Source organism: Panonychus citri, unplaced genomic scaffold, assembly GCF_014898815.1.
Source record: "Panonychus citri isolate SS breed McGregor unplaced genomic scaffold, ASM1489881v1 Contig00077, whole genome shotgun sequence".
NCBI classification, from domain to species: domain Eukaryota; kingdom Metazoa; phylum Arthropoda; class Arachnida; order Trombidiformes; family Tetranychidae; genus Panonychus; species Panonychus citri.
Window position 1 is genome coordinate 880,598 of NW_026515482.1, and position 12,679 is coordinate 893,276.

Here is a 12,679-nt window from a genome sequence, read left to right on the forward strand (position 1 = left end):
AAAGGGTGGAGGCAGGAAGAGATCAGAACTTTTTTCCTGTTCTCTGCCAGTTCTCAGATTCTGAGAGAGTCTTTTTCTCGCTTTTTTTATTATTATGATTGTCATGATTTTCATTAAAGAGGGAGAGAGAGAGGAAATATTAATAATCGTCAACAGTGGGAATGGAAGAGAGATTGAGAGAGGAAAATAATAATAACAGTAAATGGATCAGGGTGACATTTTTATTTCCTTTTTCTTTCGGTTTGATTGGTTGTAAGAAGATGGTGAAGATAAAGGAGAAAGAGAGAGAGAGATGTATCATGGTGGAAAGTAAAAAGATAAAGAAATGATGAGATGGAAAAGGGTGTAGATTGAAGGGAGTGGTGGGTGGTAGAAATAAGTTACACTTCTTTGGCAATGATTACTTTTTAGTTGCTGTTGTTGTTATTATTATATAAGAAACTAAACAAATAGACGAAGATATTAAGCTTGATCGTTCTCTCTCACTTCTTATTTCTTGTCTTCTTATGGTCAAATACTGGCAACATCATCTTCCGGTTAGGAAGGAAATGAATGAGAGAGAGAAAATATCCTCAAGCCCTTTTTTATCTTTCTCCTTCTTATTAATACATAGAGTATTCAAGAGAAGAAAAAAGGCTTCAGGAGACGAAGATAAAGTTCACATGGAAGATGAATTCTGTTACTTATAACAAGAAATTGTCTTAGATACCAACAGAATATCTTGTAAAGTAACATGAGATCTGAGTGTTTGGTGTAAATCGGAAGGTTGAACCCCGGAACTAGAAGTCGTCATCTCAATAACTCCATCATAAAGGTATCATTTTAAATAGATTCAAATTGGATTTTATCCATTCTAAACGAAATCAAATAATCAAAAAAAGAGAGAATATAAAGAAAGTAGAATATCATTTTCTTTTCTATTGACTCTTTTATCATCACTATTATCATGAGATTCTTGTGGAATAAATTTGATTAGAACTTTTTTTCCTCATTATCGATTGATTGATGAACATTCCTGATGATTATCAACAGTTTTAATTACCCATTGGAACTTTGTTTTCTCATCTCAACTCTTCCAATATCCTTTTACTTGCGATTTTCATTCCTGTTACCTTACTGGTTTCATCCTCATCATCATGAGATAATGATGTTAATGAATAAAAAACTGAATCGTTTCAGAAACTTCAGTGAGCAAACTTGAAGCTTTTGAAAGGCAAGACCAAAAAAAGTTTGCTAATTATTTTAAACTTTGTTAATTGATTACGAGTAACCTCTTGACACAGTTTGAGTCTAATTAAAGTTAATTAATCATTATCTTCGTGTTTATTATCAACAGGGAAGGAACATTTTTCATTCTGAAACTTCAAGAGAAGATAAGGTGAAAAAAAATCAGATTCCAAATTTGAAATTCGAATTTTTTTTTTCAAACAATCGAAATTAATTCAATCTCGATGACAAATCATCAACCATTAAATTGGTGACAATTTGATTCTCACATTGTGAAAGTAACAAAAAAAAGTCAAAAACGAAAATCAATCCAAAGTTGTGATATTTTATTATTTTATTCGAGTTTCGTTTAAAGGAATAAAAAACAATTCCAATTCTCGTGTGTCCTTATCCACCGCAATCATTTGAAATCGAAGAGGATGAAATAGAATATATTTATGGAATAAAAAAAAGTTCTTCTTGCATACAAAGTCAGAGTTGGAAAAGTGATGATATTATTATTTCAGTCAGAACTTTGGGAGTCATATTACAGCATTTTCGAGGTTCATTATCATCCAGTTTCCTTTGGTAGTATTGTTTTGATTTCCATGAAGATTAACATCATGAAAAGGGAGGATCAGATTAATTGTAATTGGGAAGGTGAAAATGACATGAATATAAAAATAACGTATACATTTTGTCCCACAATTAACTGATTACTATGCATGAGATTTCAATCCCTCTCTCAGTAATAAATTAAATAGATTCACAATTTAACATAGATTATGCTGATATTATCATGGATTTGAATTTATAAATACATTGCAAATTGATTAACAGTCTAATTATCATGTTAATTGAATTTGGTAAGAAATTAATATTTTCTGCTCTCATTTCTTTTCATTAGGTAAAAGTAAATTGAAAAGGTTAAAGGCTAAACTTTCACAGGTAAGGTCAAGCTCATCAACTGCTGCTCAATCAAAAGCTACACCTTCACATGGGATCATTGGCTCATCCGGAAGTGACCCGATGATTATCAACGAACTGGACTCTTCTCCAGGAGCGGTGACTGACCATCATCGATCCTTTGAGTTCCCAACTCGCTATCCAAGAGAGATCGAAAAAGCTATCACAAATGCCATGTTCATCGCTCAGCATATCGATAATGCCGATGAATTTGAATCTGTAAGTAAAAAGAGGGAATCCTAACCCAAGAGGATAAAGTTTTCCACCCACTGAATTTGTCAAATTTTCCTCATGCCAATTAACATGATGGATAAACCGTTAAATTGAACTTTGCAACATTGACTCAATTTAATTGATCTTAATCAAAATTGATTACCAGCAATTAAGTTTAACACTAATTAAGATTCACTTCACATCTTTATCACCAAGATTCATTGTTTTTCATGATTCTTATGGTTATTATTATATTAGTTTGAGAAGAGAAAGAAAAAAAGTTCAATCTTTAATGATTCGATAACTTTTTTAATTCTTAAATCCAATTCATCAACAAGTTACTTTATGTTCAATCATGTGAACATTTAAAATTCTGATTCAGTTGTTTCGTCATGATTAAGATGCTCATGATTTATCAGTTAATTTTTTTCAGCTTCATCTTTTCAAGTAAGAACTAATTTTTCATCATTAGATGAGATGTAAAGGAAAATGTTGTGATAAATATTTTATCAATTCTAAAAAGATTCATTAAGTTCATTCACTGAGTAAAATTAAAGGTTATTAATGTTTAGAATCTAATCTTTGAAAATAATTGAACCAGAAATTATCATTACCATGAAAAAAATGATATTAATCAGGTTCAAATTTATCATCTGGAATATAAATCATCTATCAAATCATGATATGGATAATATAATATAATATATATTCATGGGATCATCTGGATATAAAAACAATAAATGAAATGAACTCAGTATATGTACAAGTTGAATCTTAATCCATGGGATTTAATACTCAATCACACCTTACATCTTATTGATGATCAATCGATATACTTTGATTGTAACATGATAAATGGTAACATGACAATATTATCTCAGCAATATTTGAATAGTTGATCGAGTGAAAAAGTTCACTTGAACTTTTTAAATTGTCGATTATGGTTGAGATTTATGGATCAAGTTTTTCGTTTTGTTTTTTATTGCTTATTTAAAGTTAATGGGTTGATAATTGATCTGTTATGATCAAAGCAATTAAGGATTTTGTTTGGGTGGCAATAGACTTGTGGTTAATTTAATTATACATTGGAAAATGTAATTAACTGAAACCATAGATTAAGATGAATGGGAAATTAAATTACCACAAGATAATCAGATATTCGAGTAGCATTTAGGTTTCGGTCAAATGTCTACTCTAAGATTAGATATTTTCAACTAGCAGGGAGTTTTTTTTATCTTTTCATCTTGAAACTTTCACAGTCTCAGCATTTGAATTATCTTATCGACTTACAGATAATCGTATTCAAGAAAATGGTAGATATTTTTTTCCATGGGCAGATTTAGATGGAAACGAGTGGATATCTCATGATAATATCTTCCATTTAATATACAGATAAGCTTATCGATTGATGATAAAAAGAGAAAAGAGAAAGAGAAAGATGATGATGATGATAAATACTTTACTCTTCTCGATCATCCAAGATTAAGAATGATGAAAGATAAAGAATAAGAAACTTTTCATGGTCTTTCATTATATTCTCAAATTGTTACATCACTTGGTTTTTACTTACGAATAATATTCTTGGATTAATTCTGAGAGATGAAAATGATGAAAAATAGAAGACGAAGAAAATATTATCCTTTTCTTAAAATAGATGTTTAATGTTATCATCTGAAGAAGATGATGAAAGAGTATAAAAAAGGCTTAGAATTGAGTTAAAGATTATTTTGGAATGAGATGTTACCCATTAGGAATTAAGTGGCAATTCAATATTTAATCTAATTGGATGATGTATAAAATTGCATTCGATACAAACATGATCATCATGATTGGATAAGGAAGTGGAAGTCAAGCTAATAATACAAACCAAGAATAACAATTTTATTGATTTAAGGTTTTGCTTTGTGTTGAGATTAAATTACTTAACAACAAAGAAAAAACTAGAGTAACAATTGGTAAATTAAATTGTCGACAAACAAGATTGATTCAATTATTTCAAATTTCTGTTAAGTTAATCAACTGATTAGCCCCTTTGAAACCTTTTCGTTTACTTGAGATTAAAGGTTAATTTCAATGAAATCATTTCGTGAGGATTAGACTAATATCTATTGGTTACATTATTACAGCCGAAAACAAGACATGTTGAGAAAAGTGCCAATGTATTAAATACTATTGAATGTCTCTTGGGGTGAAACCTTTGATGATCAGAAATTCTAATGTCCAAAACTTTCAATGGTGATTTCAGCGGTAGAATTTGTTGTCTTGTGGTCGGGTGAAACTGTTCGTCGAGATTGTCTGGAAGAAGTTCGAGTTGTAGGAAAGGAAAAAGCCCCGATGATAACTATGAGAGCTTTTAAAAATCGAATCATTTATGTTGAAGATTAGATGGTAAACAAGAGTAATCTTACAGATAGACAATCAACAAGCATTGATTAATCAGCCATGATAACAATTTAATCATTAATTTCACTTTGGGTTAAATTGTGAGGTTAATTTAATAATAATTTGATCATAATACATGAAGATTTGTCAACACGATTAAAAAACAAACATTTCAATCATATCTAACTAATAACAGTCATCATGAACTCGTTGATTGTTGATGAGTTTTATAAAGCAATTGAACAACAATCAACTAATTTTCTGAATTCAATTTCTATTGTTACTATTTCATTTTTTTCATTCTCATTCATTGTTGAAACTTTTGAATACATTTAAATATACAATATACATTACGAATATACGATAATTTAAATGATTGAAATAATAACAATAATCATGAATATGATGATTGACAGAATTATGCAAATTTTTTAAATCTTCAACAATCAAAATTTATGTGAATTAAATTTGATACAGAAAAAAAATAACAACATTATTACAGTTATGATGATGATGATTAAATAATATGGTTAATAAAATATCACATTTTTTGATTATAATGTTCAGGCTGATGTGTGTGTAAACTTGATGATGATTATGATTATCATGTAAGGAGATGATGATTATGATACTGAGAGTTAAGATGATGTTAATCATGATGATGATGATTGAGATGATAATGTTAACCATAATGAGAGCCATTTTAATGAAAATTATCCTTAGGTTAATAGTGAGATACAAGAGATAGATGATAATTTATATTTGTTACAATAGTTTTCACTTTGTTTATCTATTGTATTACTTGTTTGGTAATAACAATCAACGATAATCATGTTAATCATTTACAATTAGGGTTCTCATATGATACCAATTTAATATGGGAACCAAATTTTCTCAATGGAAGCAAAAATTGTTCATCATCATAATAATAATATTGTCATTATGTTGATTGTTTATTAGATTATAAACAATTTAAATTACAATTGTTAATCTAATGGAGGAACAATTTGTTTCAATTAACTGGCCAAACTTGGTTTCACTTTATTGATTGTTATAATTTAACCAGCTAATAGATTGTACGATATATTTTAATTGTTCAACTTTTTCTATCATAATTGTTGGTAATCAATTTTAGAAGGTGATTTAATTGTTTCAGTGTAATAGTCGCCATCTATCAATTGAGTTCAATGAAGAGTTGATAATATTGATTAATTTTCTGTTTTTTTTCCTCCGTTTGTTTAATTGTTTTGATCGATTGTTAATTGTTATCATCTTAATTGTCTTGATTGTTTCAGATGCGAGAAGATTGGAAATATGTTGCTCTAGTTCTCGATCGGATTTTCCTCTGGTTCTTTACTTTTCTTTGTATCGCTGGAACCGTTGGGATTTTCATCCAGGCTCCGTCTTGGTACGATAAAACTCAGCCCATCGATATTCAGAAGTCCCAAATCGCTCGAACCTATGCCGCTGATTATCCTGAACTTTCTGAACTGATGGAATAACATTTGAACATCGAATGGAACTTTAAATCTCTCAAACGATTTTTGCTCATTAACTTTAATATTTTGTGCTCCTCGAGTTTTAATTGCTCGATAATCACTCCAAATGTTAACCAATTCAACTCTATACAATTTGATATATGAAAGAAAAAAGTTAAATAAAAAAATCTAATCGAATTTATCACAGATAAATTGTTCTAAATGTCAATTATTTTTTCTCTTTCTTCTTTTTTTTCGAAGCGAAAAAAAGTTCTGATCAAAAATTAATCTTCTCAGTAAAAGAAGACAAAAAAAAGATCATCATTCGAAAAGCTTAATGTATTAAAAGAAAGATTAGAATTGTGTTGCTTTTTTGTGATCACTATTAATTTACTAGATTTAGAAAAGATTAACTAGATTGGTGGTAATGAGAAGATCAAGTTGATAGAAGGCGATAAAAAGAAGAAGAAAAGGAAAGAAAAGTTCAAATTCGAATTTTTTTATTCTCGTTTGAATTTGGCGCTTTTCTTTTCTTTTCCATTTCTCTTTCGGTTTTTGTTTTTCTCTTTACCGGGAAAACTCCAATTTCATTTGTTTTCTTCTGTTTTTGTTTTAATTTTTTATAAGAAAATTAGTTTTATTTTGATTTCGTTTTATTCGGACAAATTGTGATTCCTTTTCTTAATCGTTTATCTGGTGTTTCGTTTTAGTTCGTTTGTTGTGTCAGTGTTCGGATGGTTTTTAGTCGTTTGATGTTCTGTTTATACTGAGAAGATATTTGGTTGTAACATGGGGAATAGGAAGAGACGAAGCGACCAAATTGATCGGGAACTTCAGGGCGAACCTGACGCGATCTCCGATGGACCTTTTACCAAAGGAGCCATAATTAGGGTGAAGCTTCGAAATTTCATGTAAGCTGCAAATCTTTATGTTCTATTCTAATTCATGTGCTCTAACATGTGACTCAATCTTATGATCGTCTGTTTGTTTATTTCTATATAATTATGTGTCTGACTCTTTTTTTCTTGTTTTCTCTTGTTTGGATTATTTTTCATGTTCTAAATTAGGACTTACAAGCGAGTCGAACTACATGCTGGACCTTATCTTAATATGGTCTTGGGACCCAATGGAACTGGTAAATCTGCTCTTGTTTGTGCCATGATTGTTGGCCTCGGTGGTGATCCATCGGCTACTGGAAGGTCTGGTTCACTTTCAGAATATATAAGATTTGGTTGTCCTCATGCAACAACAGAGATTGAATTGTTTAATCCAAATGGTGATAATCATATTATCAAGAGGAAACTTATCTCTCTTGTGGCTGATGGTCATTGTAAAACTGAATGGACACTAAACAATGTTCCTAAAAAAGGAGCTGAGATAAAAGAGCTGATTTCTAGTCTGAATATACGAGTTAGTAACTTGTGTCAATTTTTACCTCAAGAAAAGGTTGTTGAATTTGCTCGAATGGATTCTGTCCAGTTATTGGAAAATACCCAAAAAGCTGCCGGTGATGAGAACATGTTTATATGGCATGAGAAATTAATCTTTTGTAGTAAAAAAATTAACGATTTGAAGAAGAAAAAATCAAGTCTCGATCAACAATTGGTTACAGATCAACATTTAACTGATCGGATGGTTGAACAAGTTGAAAGGGTTCGAGAAAAGGAACAGTTCAAGGAAAAAATGTCCTGGCTAAGGAAAAAGTTACCATGGCTTGAATTTGAAGAAGTGCGACAAGAATATGTCAAGGCTAAAACAGTTTTAGAAAAGAAATTGAAAGAATTTGACAAAAATAAATCCAAAAATAAGCCACTTGAAGACAAAGTGGCCAACGAAAAGAAAACCATGGAAAAAGCCTCAGCTGATACCAAAAGTGCTCTCAACGAACTTAAATCAGTCACTGCTACCGCCGCTCTCCATAAGAAAGAGTATGACAAGTTGAGTGATAAAATTGCCGAGGCTTTAGCCGCTCTAGACGGAAAGAAAAAGGCCGAAGAATCTCGATTAGTTGAACTGTCCAAATTAAATTCGGAAAAAAAGTTACTTCAAGAAAGATTAGCAGCCGCATCGGATGAAGATGTTAGTGAGAATATAAAAACAATCGACTCGGAAATAAGCACCAAAAATTCTTTGTTAAAACAGTTAACTACTCAAAAAGATCAGATCGTATCTGATATTGAGAAATTACGAGACCAGTATCGTCAACTTAAAGGTGAATTCGAGCAAATTCACAATGTGGCCTCCAGAAGACGAGATTTACTCCGAAGGATTGAACCGAAAGTCGCTGAAGCTTCAGATTGGTTACGGCGAAATAAGGAAAAGTTCAGTCGAATGATTTATGAGCCCATAATGACACAAATTAATGTGAAAAATGCTGAATGGATTCGATATGTTGAAGCAACGATTCCAAGGAGAGATTTAGTTGCATTTGTTTGTGAAGATATCGATGATCTCAAGAAATTTACTACTCTATTGAAAAGAGAAAGTCTCAATGTAAATGTTGTCCAAGCTCCAGGTCAAGATGATGTCAATATGGATCCTCGACTGTCTCTTGATAACATATCTCCCTATGGATTCAAACATTACATTAAAGATCTATTTGATGCTCCCCCTCCAATCACAAGGTACCTTTGTAAAAATTATAATCTTCAAAACGTTCCAATTGGAGGAAATGATGTTGACTCAAAGCGATTCCTTAAAGAAAATAATCAAATTCAACGATTCTTTTGTGGTAACACTTCACACTCTTGGACTGTTTCCCGTTACGATAGAGAAAAGGTAATCTCCACCGATCGCCTCAAGGATCCAAGTTTACTTGTTATGATTATTGACTCTGTTCGTAAAGATCAAATTGAGTCAAAGATCAATAATATTCGGACATCAGGTCAAAAACTTGATTCTGAGAGATTGGCTCTCGATGAGAAAATTACTGACCTTCGTCGGGAACTTGTTACACTTCGTGATACCAGAAAGCAACTACTCGAGAAAAGAGACGAGAAACGGGCCATTCAAACTCGAATCCAGCAGAAAAGTGAACAAATAGAACGTAAAATGAAAGATTCAATCAATTTAGAAGTCGAAAAAAGTGAAACTAAAACAATCATTGAATCTCTTGTGATCAAGAAGATCGAGAAATTGGAACTATTTGAAAGAGCACTCGAAAAGTGCGTTACCATTAATACGAAAAAACTTGCTTCTGATGTGATGGCCAATTGTTCACAAAAACGATTTGCAAGAGCTAAAGAAAACCTTGACAAAGCAAATGTTGCGTTTGAAACTTTCGCTACAGAAATTGAAGAGCTTAAAATGGTTCGTGATGAGAAGAAAAAGATCGCCAAAGAGAGACAAAAAGAGGCTCAAATAGCCGTTGATTGTCAAGGTCAAGAATTGCCAACAACTGTCAAAGAAAAGTTCAAACCACTTCCAGATACTATTGTTGAAATCAACGCTGAGATGAGACGACTCGCCTTACAAATGAACAGCATGGAAGAGTTTTGTGATGACACCGTTCTAAATGATTACAATGAGCAGAAAAACGCAGTCAAAAAACGGAAAAAAGAAATAGATTTGGTATCAGCTGATCTAAAGTTAATGGAAAGTGATCTTGAAAATTATCGAAATCGATGGAAACCCGCAGTCGAAGCTCTTATTTCTCGAATTGATAAAAATTTCTCAAAATTCATGTCTCGTCTCGAGTATGCTGGTGAAGTCTCTCTTTCTCATGGTGATGATGTGGTAAATAGAAAAACATTCATACCCAATGTGTTATTAAATCAGTTCTCACTTCTAAATCTTTTCTTGTTTTGTTTTTTTTGTTTTTATGATTGGTTTTAGGACGATTTCTCTACATATGGAATTTGTATTAAAGTTCGTTATCGTGACAATGAGGTACTTAAGGAATTGTCTGCTTTCCATCAGAGTGGAGGTGAACGAAGTGTGGCCACGATGATTTATATGATTGCTTTACAAGAACTGACCAAAGTGCCTTTCCGAATTGTCGATGAAATCAATCAAGTAATTTAACAACCATTCATTTTACTTACTAAGATAATTCTAATCATTAATTTTAAATTCTTTTTTGTTTGTTTCTTTATCATTTGATGAAAATTAGGGTATGGATGATACCAATGAACGACGAGTATTTGACCTGATCGTGGAAACTGCGAGTACAAATTCATCACAATATTTCCTATTCTCACCAAAGTTACTCCAAAAATTGACTTACACCAATCGAATGCATATTCACATTATTTTCAATGGACCAAAGTTCGAAGTTGATTGGCATAAATGTAAATCAGTGAAAAAGATTAAACGGCCAACAACCCAATTAGTAGTCAGACCAACCATCTAATCAATAATAGAGAAATAAATAGAATATTTAATCACAGTTATCAATCAAGACTATTTTTCTCATGCAAAAGATATAAAAAAGACTCACAATTACTTGAATCTTTGCGACAGTGAACTCAAAGAAACTGAATCAGTAATAAACTATCGTGGCCATAAACAAAATTTCATCTGTAACAATAATCTTCGTTAATTTTGTACTTTCCTATTTTTTAGAAACATGTATCCAGATAATAAAAATAATATTGATTTCTTTTCAATGTTTATTATTAATAGATAAACTTTTTCTCGTTATTATTATCGGAAGACTAAAAATTTATTGTTCTTGATCAGTTAAATTGAAAAAAACATTATAACTCATGTTACCAGGTAAATAATGGACTCTTTTGGAATTGAAGGTTTTGTCTCAATTGATGAATAAATTAATGAAAATTGTAAATGTAAACAAATCAATTTGATCAATCATCACGTTCAATCAATCTGTTTAATCAATAATAACTAACCAAATCAAACCCAAATCGAAAGTTTTCTTCCTCAAGAATATTCATTAGTGGAGTGGTGTAAATCCATTAATAAATTGTCAATATTGTAAAGGTCTTTCAGCATCGGGAGAGCCTCTAGCTGGTCATCGCAATGGTCTGGAAGAAGTTCAAGTTGTATGAAAGGAAAAAGCTCAGATGATAGTCAGAATAACTTTAAGATGCTTGAATCTTAGCGATCATGTTGACAGTCGGAAAAATTGTCAATACAATTACAAATCGAATTGATTATCATGTTAAATCTCATGGTGCTGGGGAACTTCAATTAGTGATAAATTCATCAGGAAATAAGATCATCATTAACTGTTAACTTTTGTTATGATAAGGTTATCGCGTTTAACTTTTAAAGTTGTTAGTTTAGATGTTTGATGAAATTATGATTAACTACGATTTTGATTATTAATATTAGTGTCTTCTTTTTTTCTTAGATATTTTGGTTATTTAAAATCGAGTTTTATGAATTCAAATTCTACGAAAATAAATCTTTTCGTTACTAAACGTTACGTCCGTTCTTTCTTAGCATCCCTGTAGTTTACGAATTGTCTTTTGAGTCTAGATCTAGTGCAGAACGAGACAAATTTATGTGAATTGTTGATCTACACACTGATCACCTGGAAGAAAGAGTCACTTTTGAATACAATTTTACTTTTATTTGTGATTAATTTGCATTTTGTTTACAACTAAAATTCATCTGGATCAATAGTTTCAGTTAATTTTGGATTGAAAATTAGATATTTTGTTGATTCAGAATCAACGAAAATAAGTGTTTCCGTTTCCTAAGCATCAACTGATTGTTGTATTTGTCTAGTAAGTAGTTAAGTTTATTCATTGGTCCAACCAATTTAGTTGGAATTCCTTGTTCTGAAAAAGTATAAAAAAGATCAATTTTTACTCAAATTTTATCATTTAAAATCATTCAATCTAATCAACAACATTGCAAGTTTCTAAAGTTTTTACTCGTGTGTCGATAAAATTGTCATCTATCATCTATCACCATCTAATCATCATTATGAATTGTTCGATTTTTAAAGTTCTCATACTTTTGATGACTATCATCGGAGCTTATTCCATGCCTACAACTTGGCTTGCGAGATCTATTCGACAATCAATGAAAACTCGTCATGTAAGAGCGGATGGCGATGCAACCACTTCTGCTGCTCCTGGAACGACAGGTGCGACGTGCGTGGGTGCTATGGGTGTGACTATAGCTTGTTAAGGTTAATTAGGCTGATTAATTAGTCAGAATCAACCCTCATGATGATCTTTACGCTGCTCTTTGAATCCAATGAAATCCAAAATGTTTACTAAATGATTAAACTAATATAATAATTGATCATTTGTATGAATTAAATAATAATCACAATAAAATAATTTCCACCATTTAAATTTTTCGTTCATCGTTTCACTTATTTACATTAATGCCTTCGATTTATGTTTTCAATTTTCGGATTAACTTGGGCAAGAATGGGAAATATTCAATATTCAATATTGTGAATAATTTGTATTCATAATTTCGACGATCAGGTCAAATACTCGGTCGCATCGAAA

General features: G+C 31.2%; 2 protein-coding genes across 2 annotated transcripts in view; both read left to right on the plus strand.

The window, feature by feature from the left end:
- The window catches only part of LOC128387225 (acetylcholine receptor subunit alpha-like 1), a 31,278-nt gene extending 24,826 nt beyond the window's left edge, over nt 1-6,452 (plus strand). The window contains exons 7-8 of the mRNA XM_053346407.1: nt 2,114-2,391; nt 6,063-6,452. Of these exons, the coding sequence (XP_053202382.1) occupies nt 2,114-2,391; nt 6,063-6,269 (485 nt within the window). The 3' untranslated portion in view covers nt 6,270-6,452. The remainder of the gene's footprint in view (nt 1-2,113; nt 2,392-6,062) is intronic.
- A 380-nt stretch (nt 6,453-6,832) lies between these two features.
- On the plus strand, nt 6,833-10,873 carry LOC128387223 (structural maintenance of chromosomes protein 5-like). The gene is made up of 4 exons (XM_053346405.1): nt 6,833-7,156; nt 7,313-9,980; nt 10,080-10,259; nt 10,357-10,873. The coding sequence occupies exons 1-4, from the start codon at nt 7,035-7,037 to the stop codon at nt 10,594-10,596; spliced, it is 3,210 nt and encodes a 1,069-aa protein (XP_053202380.1). The 5' UTR covers nt 6,833-7,034; the 3' UTR covers nt 10,597-10,873.
- Nucleotides 10,874-12,679: the final 1,806 nt, after the last annotated feature.